Source organism: Bidens hawaiensis, unplaced genomic scaffold (genome assembly GCF_021521415.1).
Source record: "Bidens hawaiensis isolate Kalapana, Puna unplaced genomic scaffold, B.hawaiensis_p1.1 tig00050764_1, whole genome shotgun sequence".
Lineage (NCBI taxonomy): Eukaryota > Viridiplantae > Streptophyta > Magnoliopsida > Asterales > Asteraceae > Bidens > Bidens hawaiensis.
In genome coordinates this window covers 2,800-17,370 of record NW_027499108.1, presented here as the reverse complement: position 1 = coordinate 17,370, position 14,571 = coordinate 2,800, and the positions used below count along the sequence as shown (strand labels likewise).

Here is a 14,571-nt window from a genome sequence, read left to right as displayed (position 1 = left end):
CTCAAAACCCCTTACTTAATCACACAGACAAATTAAACAACAGGATTATTAATTGTTATGGCTCGCTCCGGCATTGTGCTAGCATTCATATTAATCGGTAAGTTTTTCACATATCGATTTGATAATTTGGTTTGTTACAATTGTTTATTTATTTTGTTGATGACAGGTTGCTTATTTGCAACATCGATTGCGAAAGAAGATGATAACAAGTTAGGGACTGTTATCGGGATTGATCTCGGGACCACGTATTCTTGTGTTGGCGTTTATAAAAACGGCCACGTGGAAATCATAGCAAACGATCAAGGAAACCGTATCACTCCATCATGGGTGGCGTTCACAGACTCGGAGAGGTTGATCGGTGAGGCGGCCAAGAATCAGGCGGCTGTGAATGCCGAGAGGACCATCTTTGATGTTAAGAGACTTATTGGGAGAAAGTATGAACTTATAATATTGTTGTGTCTGGATAATGATATTATGATGTTTTATATTGTTGAGTGTTTTATGTTATGTTTTGTTTGATAGGTTTGAAGATAAAGAAGTTCAAAGAGATATGAAGCTGGTTCCGTATGATATTGTGAATAAAGATGGGAAGCCTTATGTTCAAGTTAAAGTTAAGGATGGGGAGACCAAGGTTTTCAGTCCCGAAGAGATTAGCGCCATGATTCTTACTAAAATGAAGGAGACGGCTGAAGCATTCCTTGGAAAGAAGATTAAGGATGCTGTTGTCACGGTTCCTGGTAAGCATATTACTAAATTTTTGTATTATTAATTAATGAACACTTAATGTTTATTAATGGTTTCGTTTTTGATTCTATTTGCAGCATACTTCAATGATGCCCAAAGGCAGGCTACCAAGGATGCCGGTTTGATTGCTGGTTTGAATGTTGTGAGAGTCATTAACGAACCCACGGCTGCGGCTATCGCATACGGTCTGAATAAGAAAGGTGTTGAGAAGAACATTCTTGTATTTGACCTTGGTGGTGGAACATTTGATGTCAGCATCTTGACACTTGATGATGGTGTTTTTGAGGTTCTTGCCACAAATGGAGACACCCATCTTGGAGGTAAGTAATTAACCTAGGATTGTGTTACCAACTTTCTATGATTAAATAGTTTCTTACATCATGAGTTGACCAATTTGAAGGTGAGGACTTTGACCAAAGGATCATGGAATACTTCATCAAACTGATTAAGAAGAAGTATGGGAAAGATATTAGCAAGGACAACAAAGCTCTTGGAAAGCTAAGGCGGGAAGCCGAGCGCGCCAAGCGAGCGTTGAGCAGCCAGCACCAGGTTCGTGTGGAGATCGAGTCACTATTCGAAGGTGTTGACTTTTCTGAGCCATTGACCCGAGCCCGGTTCGAGGAGCTGAACAACGACTTGTTTAGAAAGACGATGGGGTTCGTGAAGAAGGCGATGGCGGACGCGGGTTTGGAGAAACGTGATATCGATGAGATCGTTCTTGTTGGCGGGAGCACAAGGATTCCAAAGGTTCAACAACTTATTAAAGATTACTTTGATGGCAAAGAACCAAACAAGGGTGTGAACCCTGATGAGGCAGTGGCTTTTGGTGCAGCTGTTCAAGGGGCCATTTTGAGTAAAGAGGGTAGTGATGACATTAAAGGTAATCAATTTATGTCAATTTGTTTTATGGTTGGTTTGATGCAAGATTAATATGTTGAGAAAGCTAGCAATGCTAATGCTACTTATAATGTGTTATAGATGTCATTGTTTTGGATGTGGCTCCGCTTACACTCGGCATTGAAACCGTTGGAGGGGTGATGACCAAATTGATCTCAAGAAACACCGTTGTCCCGACCAAAAAATCTCAAGTATTTAGCACATACCAGGATCAACAAACTGTTGTCTCCATCAAGGTACTCTTTCTTTCCTTTTCTTTTATACTCTTCTATTTAATTTACTTATTTTTAGTTTTCTTTTTGTAACAGGTTTATGAAGGTGAGAGAAGTCTGACAAAGGACTGCAGGCTTCTTGGAAGATTTGATCTCTCTGGAATCCCTCCGGCACCAAGGTTTGTTAATTATCTTTCATGTTAACCTTATCTTAATCCTCATAGGCTACAACTTAAATTTGTTAATCCAGGGGAACCCCACAAATAGAAGTCACATTCGAAGTAGACTCCAACGGTATCTTAAACGTCAAGGCAGAGGACAAGGTGGCTGGCAAATTCGAAAAGATCACCATCACCAACGAGAAGGATCGATTGAGCCAAGAAGACATTGAGCGTATGATTCGGGAAGGTGAAGAGTTCGCAGAGGAGGACAAAAAGGTGAAAGACAAGATTGACGCGCGTAACACGCTTGAAACTTATGTCTACAACATGAAAAACCAAGTTAATGATAAAGATAAGTTAGCCGATAAGCTCGAGTCGGATGAAAAGGAGAGAATTGAAACCGCAACAAAGGAAGCACTTGAATGGCTTGAAGATAATCAGTCAGCTGAGAAAGAGGAGTATGATGAGAAGTTGAAAGAAGTGGAGGCGATTTGTAACCCGATCGTGACGGCTGTTTATCAGAGGTCGGGTGGGGCACCGGAAGATGATCATGATGAGCTTTAGAGAAGAAGATAGATTGTTTTGATTTTGTTCGGTATGATTTTGGGATATTATGATATAAAGAGTGGATAATATTTTTGAAATTTATAATTGACTACATTTTCATCGGTAATCTGTAGTCGTTTTATCTTAGTGCATCTATCGACTTAGTTACCCCGTTGATTGGATTTTTTTGAAGTGGTTGAGTTGATATACAATAGAAACTCTATAAAATAATACACTTGGGACTACCAAAATTTATTAATTAAAAGAGTTATTAATTAATCGATAAATTAATAATTATTAATTAATATTTTATTAATTTATAGTAGAATACTTAGTTTACAAACACCTTTCAAGCTTCCACTTAATTATTGTATACAATACATGTATATCAAATGAACGGCTCAATTTGAAAGAAACCTTCAATCTCTCACCTTATTATGCTTCTTGTGTTCAATGTATTAGATGCAATGAATCTTGCAATTTCAGCATGGACTATGGATGTTCGTGCAAATACAATTGCGAACTGCTTTCGTCATTGTAAACTTCGATCAACAGATAACATGACTTTTGAGAACCCAAATGAAGGTGGTGAAAGCACTCAAGAACTCCAGAATTTGATCAAAGAGTTGGGTTATCGCAATGCAATGGATGTCGAAGATGTTCTAACTCACCCAGAAGAAAATGTAGTTGCACAGTTGTTGACTGATGAAGAAATTATTGAAAGCGTTATTGGAATTAATAAAGATGATATCGACGAAGAAGATGATGAAAATTCTAAAATGGAGCCCCCTTCGCGAAACGAAGCTATTAAAGCGGCAATCACATTGAACAATTTCTTGTTGAGCTATAAGAAAACAACACTAGAAGTTCTTACCATGCTAAGAAAAATTAGAGACGAGATTCAAGGGGAAATTGATTTCAACAAAAAACAAAAGACAATTGAGTCATTTTTCAAGAAACCTTCATAAATCATTCATGTAATATGCTATATATAAGAAATTATTAATTTATATTTTATATGGGGTTTAAAGAAATTATCAAAAATGTATTATCTTATAATTTTAGCGAATTATTAATTTAGCACCCTATCCCCGAGTCGGGACCGGCAAAAAATATTATCTTAGAGAGTTTATTAAATAATCGAGTATTAATTTATCGAGTTTCTACTGTATAGGAGTAAGTTGGCAGATTAGATGTCAATTTCGAGCGAAAAGGTATATGTAGATCTTGACTTCAACAGTATACCATTCATGTTCTTGTGTAGTTGAAGATGTATTTGAAGGATTGATTGTATTTGCGATCTTGACTTGCATTAGTCACTTGTGATGGACATGTAACTGATGCTCAATAAACCTTGCTATTAGTAATTTGGTGTAGTTTAAACTTTAAAACATAGGTAAATGATTGACAAAAGGCCAATCAGATACTGTTTGTTTGTCAAATGCCCATGAAACAAAGTCAAAATATATTTTCCCTTTGAAAATTAGTGCAGGGTTAGCGTTTTGGCCATTAGGAATGCGAGCAGCGAGAAGAATCACAAGATAGTCGTAAAAGATACGTTGCAACCAAGTGGTGAGGTTTAAGTCTCGTGATAGACAAAAGGGTGTAGATTTAGTTTAGAGTGTGTGATGTAGTTGTTCTAAAAAAATACTTTTATGCAACAAGTGTGGCAAGTGATGAGAATGATGGTTGTTGTTTACTTTACTTTTGTTCTAATGATTTTTTGTGATAATGGGTTGAATATTGTTTTGGAATGTTTTGTTCTGATGATTTTTTTTCATTATAATAGTATTTTAGTCTTATTTTTTTTGTAACAACAATTATCTTCTTTTCCTTTGTCATGGTCCATTCAATTCCGCCTTTCATTCCTCTCATTTATGGCCTCTCGGTTAGAGACCAGTAGATGAATCTCAACTATAGCAATATAGATAGGCGGAAGGTTAAAATGATTCATGGAATTATACTCACGTCCCTTTGATGCACGTGACAAGCAAGGAATAAGTCTATACAATCCAACATCCTGGTTAGTGTGGTTAAAACTAGGAAGGCGATCAAATCTATGGGTTATCTTTCGATAAAAAAAAGATCCGTTGTTTAAATTCTTGTGGAAAGATTGATATAACTTCTTATCCTAATTGGTTGTATGCTTGTTTAATTAAAGTTACCCCCAATTAGGGCATTTCAGTTTTGGTTCGGTTAATTCGGTTTTCTGCTCACCCGGCACAATTGCACAATTAGAAAACACTTGTTCCAAAATCTAGCATGACCAATCCTAATATGAGGTTACCATGAACAACAACCAAGACGTAACCGCCACCGCAACTACACCTCTCTCCACACCAATCCCAACCTGAGGTTACCATGAAAAACAGAAACCCTTCAGATTGAGAGGTGTGGAAAGAGGTGGGTTATTAGGAAGGTAAAAATATTAATCCAGGGGTGAGCAGTGGTGTTGGCTGAAGTTCTTATGAGCTAATGGTTTAGGGTGGAGAAGCCCCAAAGGGCCACACAATCTAATGCACAACTAAAACGCTAGCAACAAACAATGTGACAAGATAGTCGTAAAACAGATGCAATCAAGTGGACAAAAAAAGTTTGCATTTCGAAATAGATTTGGAGCGTGTGAGGTAGATGTTCTAGAAAAAAAAAAAGATTTGATGCAACATAGAGTAAATAACTTTTTTTTATATAAACCTGAATGTTAATGTTTACTTTTTTTCACTGTGACAGTGGAATGGGTATTGTTTTGGAACGTTGGTTTATCTATTATAATACTTTTATTTTTTCTAACAAAAAGTGTAAAACATGATTGCTTATTAAAAATTTAAAATCTAAAAATTATTTTTTTAATTTAATAATAAATTTACTATCTTGTAAGGGCTGTTTGTTTGGGTGTGAATGAGATCATTAAGAAGTTAGGTCTCATTTGGACAGATTGATTTCAGATCATTTGGTTGAGTTAAACTAAACACCACCTCTTAATATTGGGCTTTATTTCTCTCTATTTATTCAGGTTGAAATTGAAGTTGAATTAAGCTATAACCAAAACAACCCTCAGCCTAATATAACGTTCCTTCTCTTTCAACCCGCAACCTAATAGCGCCACTCTTTCTCCTTCTTCGATTCCAAATCGTGACCCATCTGCTACGGTACTACCTAATCAACCATTTGAAGCGACCAGCTCTTCAAACACCTCTGCTACCCAGGTATTTCTTTTTTTCTTCAATAGTAACTTCCTAAATTTATTTCTGAAATTGATAGACCGTTTGATTTGTTCGTTACTTCTTTACATAGATTTATTTTGTTTTAAATTAAAAATTCCACCTTTATTTAAATAAAAAAATTGAGTGAATTATTAAAACTTTTACCAACAATTGTATATATATACAATTAGCAAAGATTCTTTGCATATATGGTTTTACACGGTGCATATAGGTTTGTACATTTCTTTACATGATTTTCACAAATCTAAGTTAACAAATGGTTCCATCCCTTCTTTAAGATTTTCGTTTCTGGTTTTATTAGTTTTTTCTTTTTTCAGTTTTTATCTTATACGGTTTTAACACCTTTAATATGTCAATAGTGTCTGGTTGGATGGATAGCGGATTTTGGATCTGCGTGTTCAATTGTCCCAAACACAACTCATATATTTATTCATATTGTACCATTGTAATTTTTGCAATTTTTGAGTGTGACGTTTCGTCTAAATTTTGCAAGTTGACACGCTGCAACGATTTTAAATTTATTTTTTTCCTGTTTAATTGCCCGATCACAAAGCATAGATCCTAAGTCAACTTAGTTATCCTAAGGTTTACAATTCGGTATATTTTTTGTGTGTTAACACGCCGCAACAGGTGTATACGGTTTAACGTTTTTACTTCTAATTTTGATTAATGGACTAAATCAAAGAAACATGTTACACCCGCGCAAAGGGTGTTAAAAACAAAATCCGGCAGGACCAAATCCTAATCAGGTTACCATGAACAAGCAAGAGGTGTCTGTCTTCAAACCCAACCGCCACCACCACCACCACCACCACCACCACCACCGGTGGCCTGATGATCTCAAAAACAGAAACCCTGGAATCGTTTCTTTGCACATCGGCCAACAACACCCACCTCTCTCCACACTTCCGTCAAATCGCTTCATCCTTATCTCACCAACAATACTCTTCCCTGCCCTACAGATCTCTTCGCTCCACTTGGGTCGCATCCGATCCCTCTACCCGACCCGATCTCTCTGCTCTTTTATCCGGATCGCAGTTTGTTCTTAACAGTCCCAAACCTCGAGAGAAGGTAACTGGCTTTCAGTTACTTTTAATTAATTGTTTTCTTTTTTCTTTTAGAAAATTAAGTAAGTAGAATTTATGTGCACATTAGTTGCTTTACCTGCAAAAAATATTAATGGGTATGTTTATAAAGTCATGATTTGAGTTGGGTATCAGTAATTGGATAGTGTTAGGCGAATTCCGGTTTTTTGCTGCTCAAAATGATCATATTTGGAGATGCAGTAGTTGCAGATTGTAAAAGAGCAATGATTATAAACTTATAATAGATTCTTTTATATGTATCATAGGTTTTTAGCAACCAAAAATTTAGCTATGATTAAGCATTATATATGATTGATGATTGGATATATAATTTACGAGGGCTAGGTGTCAAGCCTGCTTTTTTAAACCAAGCACTTTATAATCGCATATCCAAACACCTAAATGCATGTCATAATGATCCTATTTGAAGAAGCAGTAGTTGTAGATTATTAAAAGGAAACTGTTATTGAATTAAATATCTAAGATGTAAAGTCGTATAGCTATCTTGATTCTAGATCACTATAATCTCTTTGTAAATGCATGTCCAAACACCCGTAAAGCTTGATTATCAAAAACAGTTGTTGATGATTTATGTTCTTGTTGATCTGTATGCATTCCTAGAGTGAGGAGTTGAAAGCAAGACTCAGGAAATTTGAGGAAGCAGCGGAAAGGAAAGCATATAAGGAGTTGGTGAAGGATATTACGCCAGTAAGGGACAAAAGTGAGCCGTTTTCTTCATACAAGGATCAAATAGGATTTGGTGAGTTCTGTTTAAAAGACAAGACACCCTTTAGTTGATTTGCATTTATAGAAAGTAATGATTTTGGGGCTTTTAGTTTTCAATGTTATGGTCTTTGATTTCCAGCTTTGAAATTAGAACTCATAGGTGACAATTTCGACTCATTTGAGGAACATGTTGAATTGGGATATAGTTATGATCCAAATGGACATAATTATATTGTTTAGCTAATATGAAAATGGGTTAGTGACCAAAGTGCATACAAGATACATATAACCTCCTAAATCGTTTTATTAAAAGATTATATTGTTTTTGTAATATATTTCCTGTAATTAAAATGTTCATGGTAGTTTTGTAAAAAATTCAAAAAGGAGAGCTAAAATTTGTTTGAAGGCTGACCCCTACCTATTTTGAACCGACCCGTTATGACATATTCCTCCGCTTGTATTTTATCACCTCTAATGTTAATGGTATTGTCAAACAAATACCGAAAAGGGGATAAAAATTATGTTAAATTAGCTTTTCACATACTCCGTGCGTCTAACATTAATGTTGAACTTCATCAGGTTTACATGTGGTGCTAACGATGTTTACAGGCTATTTGGTTGGATATTATACATTCAGAGCATTGTTTGGACATAATGTAGTAATGGTACTACTTAACCATCACAACTTTTTGTATACTCAAGCACCGTTGTACAAAAAATGCATAATGTCATTATGAAAAATAAATTAACAAAAAATCATCTTGATTGATTTTCAGCATGCTGCTGGAGGCATCCTTGGATTGGTTGTGGGCATGCTTGTAGAAACACTTCTTTTCATAACACGAGCCTCCAGCCAAGATCGTAAGCCGACTTTCAAAACTTCTAAGATAAAGAAGAATCAGTAGATACATCTCTTGTCTTTGAAGGTAAATCTTCTTGTCTTAAGTAGGATGAGCGTGCATTTCTTTCGTTATGATTGGATTTACCAAAACTAATATATATATAGGCAAAGTATAGAATGAAAAACCCATTTGAGTTGTGAAAACCCTATGTAAAATCGTTTTTTTTTGTTGGGTTACATGTAATATATGTTGTAACATTTAATACAAAACATCGAAAACTAAAAAATAAAATGTTTGCTATTTTTTTTTTACATTTTTTACTAATTTTTATATATTGTTTTCAGGAGAGAGAAAGTGTAAATTAACTTTTACATTTTTTATTAACTTTAATTGTGAACCACAAGATTTAATGTTTAATTAAAAATATGTGGTTGAGAATGGGTTTTTAGAGTTTTCACAACTCAAGTGGGTTTTTATTCTAACCTAACTCTATATATATAGACAGAATTACAGAAATTGTCCTTTATCTTTCATCCATATTTCACTCGTGGTCCCTCATCTTCAAAATTGATCTTTTTTGTTCTTTACGTTTTAAAATCCAACAGCGTTTGTCCTTTTCGCCTAACCCAGTTAATTTTTCTCGTTAAGTCATGTCATTTGCCTGGCACATGAGGGCAAAATGGTCAATTTACCTATTAAATTAAAAAAGTGTTTTAATAAATAAAGAAAAACAATAAAAACAATTAATATATATTTATATTCTTTATCTCTCTCCCCCCTTCTTCTTCCTCCATAGCCACCACCAAGCTTTCCGGCGGCCACCACCGCCGGCGCCGCCTTCTCCGGCCACTTTGGAATTGAAGTAGATCTGAAGGTGTGTGTGGGATTTTAACCTCGTATATTTCATCAATCCATGGAAGCAGCAGCAGCGCCACCTGTCCACGTGGCAGAATTAACCTCCGGCGCCAGCAGCCGTCACAGTCGGCAGGAAGTCGAAGAAAGAAAGACAACAGGGATGGTGTGGTTCTTGTTGTGTCAATTGACAGCCACCAATCGGAATTTGCAGGTTGTAGATCTCGTGCTCGGCGGCGGTTTAGGTGGTCCTTCGCGATTGATCCTGGTTTAGATCTCGTTATCTTCCTAGCGAGAACCACCACTTGGGTCGTTGGTGCTAGGCGGAACCCTTGCGTCTGCCACCGTCACTTCATATCGTCCAGAGGGACGGCTACCGGAGCTTCACCATCACGGTGACTCCGCCGCCGGAAGTTGAGTTAGAACCGGTGGGGTTTTGTTTGTCGATTTCTTGATTCGTTTTATTGCTGGTGTTTTTCGTTGTGAAAGTGATTAATTGAAATCTGTTAAGTTTTGTTTGATTTTACGATCATATTTGTGTGGATTTCTTATTCTTGTTCTTGAAAAAAGCTGCAGATTATTTTCTTGATTTGTTGTTTTGTTCAGTTGGATATAAAAGAAAATTTAATTATATATATACATATATTAAAATGTTTTTTAATTAAATGGGTAAAAGGACCATTTTGCCCTCATGTGCCAGGCACATGACCTGACTTAACAAGAAAAGTTAACTGGGTTAGGCGAAAAGGACAAACGCTGTTGGATTTTGAAACGTAAAGGACAAAAAAGATCAATTTTGAAGATAAGGGACAACAAGTGAAATTTGAGGTAAAGATAAAGGACAGTTTCTGTAATTCTGTCATATATATATATATTTTCACAAAAGGCAGGCTACAGTATAGGTAGATATTTGTTAGTATCAAGATTGCTCATGCAAATGATCTCAATTGCAGGAAACGCTAAGAACATGTCTTTACGTGGTATGGGAATATGCGTTGTTGCTAGGATTTCATTGGAAGTTTCTTAAGTTTCGATGAAGTATAAAGCATGAAGAAGCCCTTTACTTCTTAAGAAACCGAAGTAAAAGATGATTTGCTAAAGAATAAGATCAATTTTACACATACTTTTTTGTGGTTTTTAATATAATATTATGGTTCAAATCTTGTGTAAGTTGTAGAATTGTGGTTTTGTGTAATTATAGTTGATTACTTTTTAATTCTTGAATTACTAAGCATGTTACATAAACAAACGCGTTACACCTTACCACATAAGAGTATTGTTTTATCTTTCATGGTGCAGAGTGGATGTATTTTCGATTATAGAAGCAACCATTTTAACTTGGGTTAAATAGTTAAAGCTTTTAAAGGAAAATATAGCTAAAATAGAGTAGTTTTATAATGAATATTTCATAATAGATAATTAAAGTATGGTCTTGTAATCATAGTTGACACATAATAGGCTATACAAATTCACAAAACCCTCTATTGATTTGATACAAGGGGGATTGTTGGTATACGCCCATATAGGACTTGGTATGAATGTGTATTTGAACGTGATGGCATATATAAAGCCGTCTGAAAAATTCATATGTTTATGTTACATCTAGAAGGGTGCGCGTCCAACATCTTGTGGATGCACTAAAAAATGCCTCGACTCCTCGTGAGCTAAAAAAGGAGCAATGGAGACGCTCTACTAAGGCAAATTAATTTTGCATAACCAAAATCCACACAGCATATAACTGATAAAATTTGAAGCATTAAGGAGGCTACATAGTCAAATATCTTCTCTGATAGCTCGGTCAAAAACTCAACAAAAAGTAACCAGGTTTGCTAAGGAGAAGGAACTCATAATGAACATAAGGATGACCATAAAATGTGAATACTGACACTATAAAAACATAGGCCACTATGAAGACTTGCCAACTATTGTATTTCAAAACAAATATCAGGAAATAAGCCCAGTGAACAATGGAACATAAATTTCCTGGAAAACAAAAAAAAAAAAACACAAACATGACAAGACTATGGAAATTTGGTCAGTGTGTTGGTTCCTTGCTTTTAAAAAGCATGCGGCGCTCAGTTTTGTTTTGATCCAAAAGCTAGTGCGCGAAGCACATGATGAGAAACAAGCCCAGTGTACAATGGAACATAAGTTTCTTGGAAAACTTCATAACAAAGAAGCACAAACATGACAAGACTATGGAAATTTGGTCGTGCAGTGCTCAGTTTTGTTTTGATCCCAAAAGCCGGTGCGCAAAGCACAAGCATCAGGTATGCGACGCGTTTGTTACTAAAAATATACTAAAAAGTTACTTACAGATAATATTTCTTTTAAACACTAAAGCCCATTGCTCATTTGTTCAATCAATGGTCAGATTTGAAAAGCTTAACCCCATTGCAATGCTGATTGCATAAATTGTGTCGATTAAAGAAACTACACGAAAAGAAAGACTTAACTATATATATAACATAATGTTTCCAACTGTTAAAAGAGAGAGCTATCATTGTGTATTAGACTTACTATGTTCAGTTTTCCATATTTGTTCCTAGTTTGCATATATGCGAAGTAAAATTTTGAAAGACCCCATGTACCTAACCCCTATGATCTGATGACAGAAACAATAAATTTTAAGTGAGAAAAAAGGAAAATAAACACTTGGTATACCTTCTAACTCTCCCTTATGCCGACACCAAAAAAAGAAATCTGCACACATTTCAACAATTCAACCTATTTGTTGATGTAATTATGTAAATACTTTCTCTCAAATAGACAGACAGACAACCAGCAGAAACCAAGTGACATTCCAACACAATCTATTCATGAAAGCATGTTACAGCAGAACTTATGCAAGAACAAGTATAGCTAAAGACACGAATACGAGGAAAAATATGTTATGTGTTGTGTGTACAAACTATAAAACAACATTCAACATGAGAAAAGTTATCTTCTCGATAGAAAAGGCGTGTGAACATTTTTAAGACCTTTAACTATGACCAGGTCTAACCTCAAAGCATGGAAGTGACACGGCACCAGATCTGCAAACTGGCCCTAGCACCATCTTGACTCCTTATATTTTGTAAATATCACACATGATTCATAACTTCCTTAATTTATAATGTGAGAGAATAGAAAATTAGTACCCCAGACACATGCCTAAGGGCTAAGAACACACAAATATATTCCCACTTTCCCCATGGCAAAATGCCACAAAATACCTAAGGAATAGAAATAATGACCATCTGTTTGAATATACAATATGAGAACTATCCAGCACCTAAAATCATTAAAGAAAATGATACTCTACTCCATCAACTCATGTACACTTGGATCAAACCCGTATTAGTAGTGGTATAAATGCAAGTAACCACAGTTTGGTTAGCTACCATGTCAATGCGTACCAACACTAAGCAACATTAAGCGGTGTTTGTAACATGCTCAAGAGTTTCAAACAATAATAATTAGAATAAAGGCAAAACTCATTGATCAAAGCTGTCAAAACAGTCAAAGGCACACCTTTTAAAACTTCCCCAAACTAAGAAATATAATCCGCCCGTAAAGAAACTTAACATTCCTACAAACTTTGAAAGAAACCGAAAACCACCCTATTCGTAACTCCTGTACTAACAAGTAACAACTATCTAAAATAAAATGAAATGCCCATAACCAGAAAAACAAGTTTCAGCATGCATTTTAGCAGAACTGACCCGATTCCCATCCGCAAGTTCAGAACTTTCAAGCTTCTTCTTCATCATCCTCATCACATCCGCTGTCACCCACAAGCTTCATCACTCCCGTCTCGCAGTTAAACGATCGCGCCTCTTTCTTATTCAAAACATCCCAAAAGAAATCCGTCAGCACAGACTCATAACCAGGCATCTTCGCATACCCCGGGAAATAATTAATATCAATAACAAGGTACCGATTCCCAACCCGGGTATCCCTAATCACATCAAAGTTAAAAAGATGCAGCTTCATCGCCTTCCGCAGCCCCCACGCAATATTCGTAATCAAATCCACCGGCGGCATCGCAGCCTCTTCCGAATCCATCATTTTATAATACTTGTCATCGTTCCGTTCGTGAGACGTCAGATTCGAAATCTGCGAAAACGACAGCGACCCGTGTAAACTCTCCAGCTTCTCATCATCGATATCCGGCAACGACTTCCGCTTCACACATTTCACATACTTCCCAACCACATACACTTTAAAAATCACCCCACCATGGTTCACAAACTCCTGCAACACAGTAGGCGTTTTCAAATTCTCGAACCCCTCGGGATCGAAAATCAAAAGCATCTTATGCGACTTCTCGCTCCCGTCCGCCACTAATGGTTTCGCAATCACCGGAAACTTCAAACCGAAACCGGGGTCTTTCGACTTCAGCTTCTCCGGGTCGTAAACGACAACCTGTTTGGGCACCCCGAACGACGCCGTTTGGTCGCCTTTCAACATACGAATCTCCGAAACAACGTCAAGCATCGAAATCCTGTTGTGTAACCTTTCAATTGCGTCTGGGAAGTCGATGACAATGGCGTTAGGGTTTCGAAGAAGATACTCTTGAAGCTGGTTACGCCAATCTTGACCGTACAGCTTGTGAAGGACGCAATCGAAGGAGCCTTGATCGAGCAAGGGTTTGTCGGTGTGGATCTTGATGAGGTCGATGCCGCGTAGTTTGGCTGAATGGACGAGTGAATCCTGGATGAAGCTGCGTTGTTTCTTGAGTAATAAGGCGTAGCCGATAGTGAATCGTTTTGGGTTTGGGTTCATTAGTTCCGCCATTGTAATTGGACGAGATGAATCAGAACACTCATAACAGGTTAGGGTTATTGTGAAAAGAGAGAAGATGCTATGATTAATATTATTATTATTATTATTAATCGTCGGTGTAGAAACGCCGGGGAGATTCTTGGAGTTAACGAGAGACTATGGTTGGGTTGGGTAAGTAATAATAATAAGTATAGGAAGAGATTGAGGAGGTGAGTTAACTCAGGGTGAAGTTAATTAACTATGGTTAAGAGGAGGAGGATGATTTATATGTATTTGTTTGATTTTTTTTTTTATAATTTATCTTGATCCAAAATTATTGTTTCATATCTTATAAATCTTGATCAATAATTATTGTTTTTTTTAAATAACTTGTGTGAGGTTTGTAACAACTAATCATGTAATCACGTCTTTAGGGCTGCGTTCATTTCACGGACTTTTTTTAAAAGGATTTGGAATTGGAATGAAATGGAATGTTTGAGAATCCCTATCATGTGTTTGGTTGGTTAATATGTATT

The 14,571-nt window shown here is 36.3% G+C and overlaps 2 protein-coding genes and 1 pseudogene across 3 annotated transcripts; 2 read left to right on the top strand and 1 right to left on the bottom strand.

Annotated features, from left to right (window-relative positions):
• Window positions 1-57: 57 nt before the first annotated feature.
• On the top strand, window positions 58-2,587 carry LOC143598721 (luminal-binding protein 5-like). The gene is made up of 8 exons (XM_077076866.1): window positions 58-97; window positions 167-434; window positions 523-737; window positions 822-1,064; window positions 1,145-1,624; window positions 1,723-1,877; window positions 1,950-2,032; window positions 2,104-2,587. Exons 1-8 carry the CDS (start codon window positions 58-60, stop codon window positions 2,576-2,578), a joined length of 1,959 nt encoding a protein of 652 aa, XP_076932981.1. The 3' UTR covers window positions 2,579-2,587.
• Window positions 2,588-6,611: 4,024 nt separating this feature from the next.
• On the top strand, window positions 6,612-8,520 carry LOC143598724 (uncharacterized). 2 transcript variants are annotated; one of them, XM_077076868.1, is made up of 4 exons: window positions 6,612-6,855; window positions 7,491-7,629; window positions 8,175-8,254; window positions 8,372-8,520. In XM_077076868.1, the coding sequence occupies exons 1-4, from the start codon at window positions 6,619-6,621 to the stop codon at window positions 8,498-8,500; spliced, it is 585 nt and encodes a 194-aa protein (XP_076932983.1). In that variant the 5' UTR covers window positions 6,612-6,618; the 3' UTR covers window positions 8,501-8,520. The 2 variants fall into 2 exon arrangements, with proteins under 2 accessions (XP_076932983.1, XP_076932982.1); XM_077076867.1 differs by having other exon boundaries at window positions 8,175-8,260.
• A 4,047-nt stretch (window positions 8,521-12,567) lies between these two features.
• LOC143598723 (inositol-tetrakisphosphate 1-kinase 1 pseudogene) lies at window positions 12,568-14,078 on the bottom strand (annotated as a pseudogene).
• Window positions 14,079-14,571: the final 493 nt, after the last annotated feature.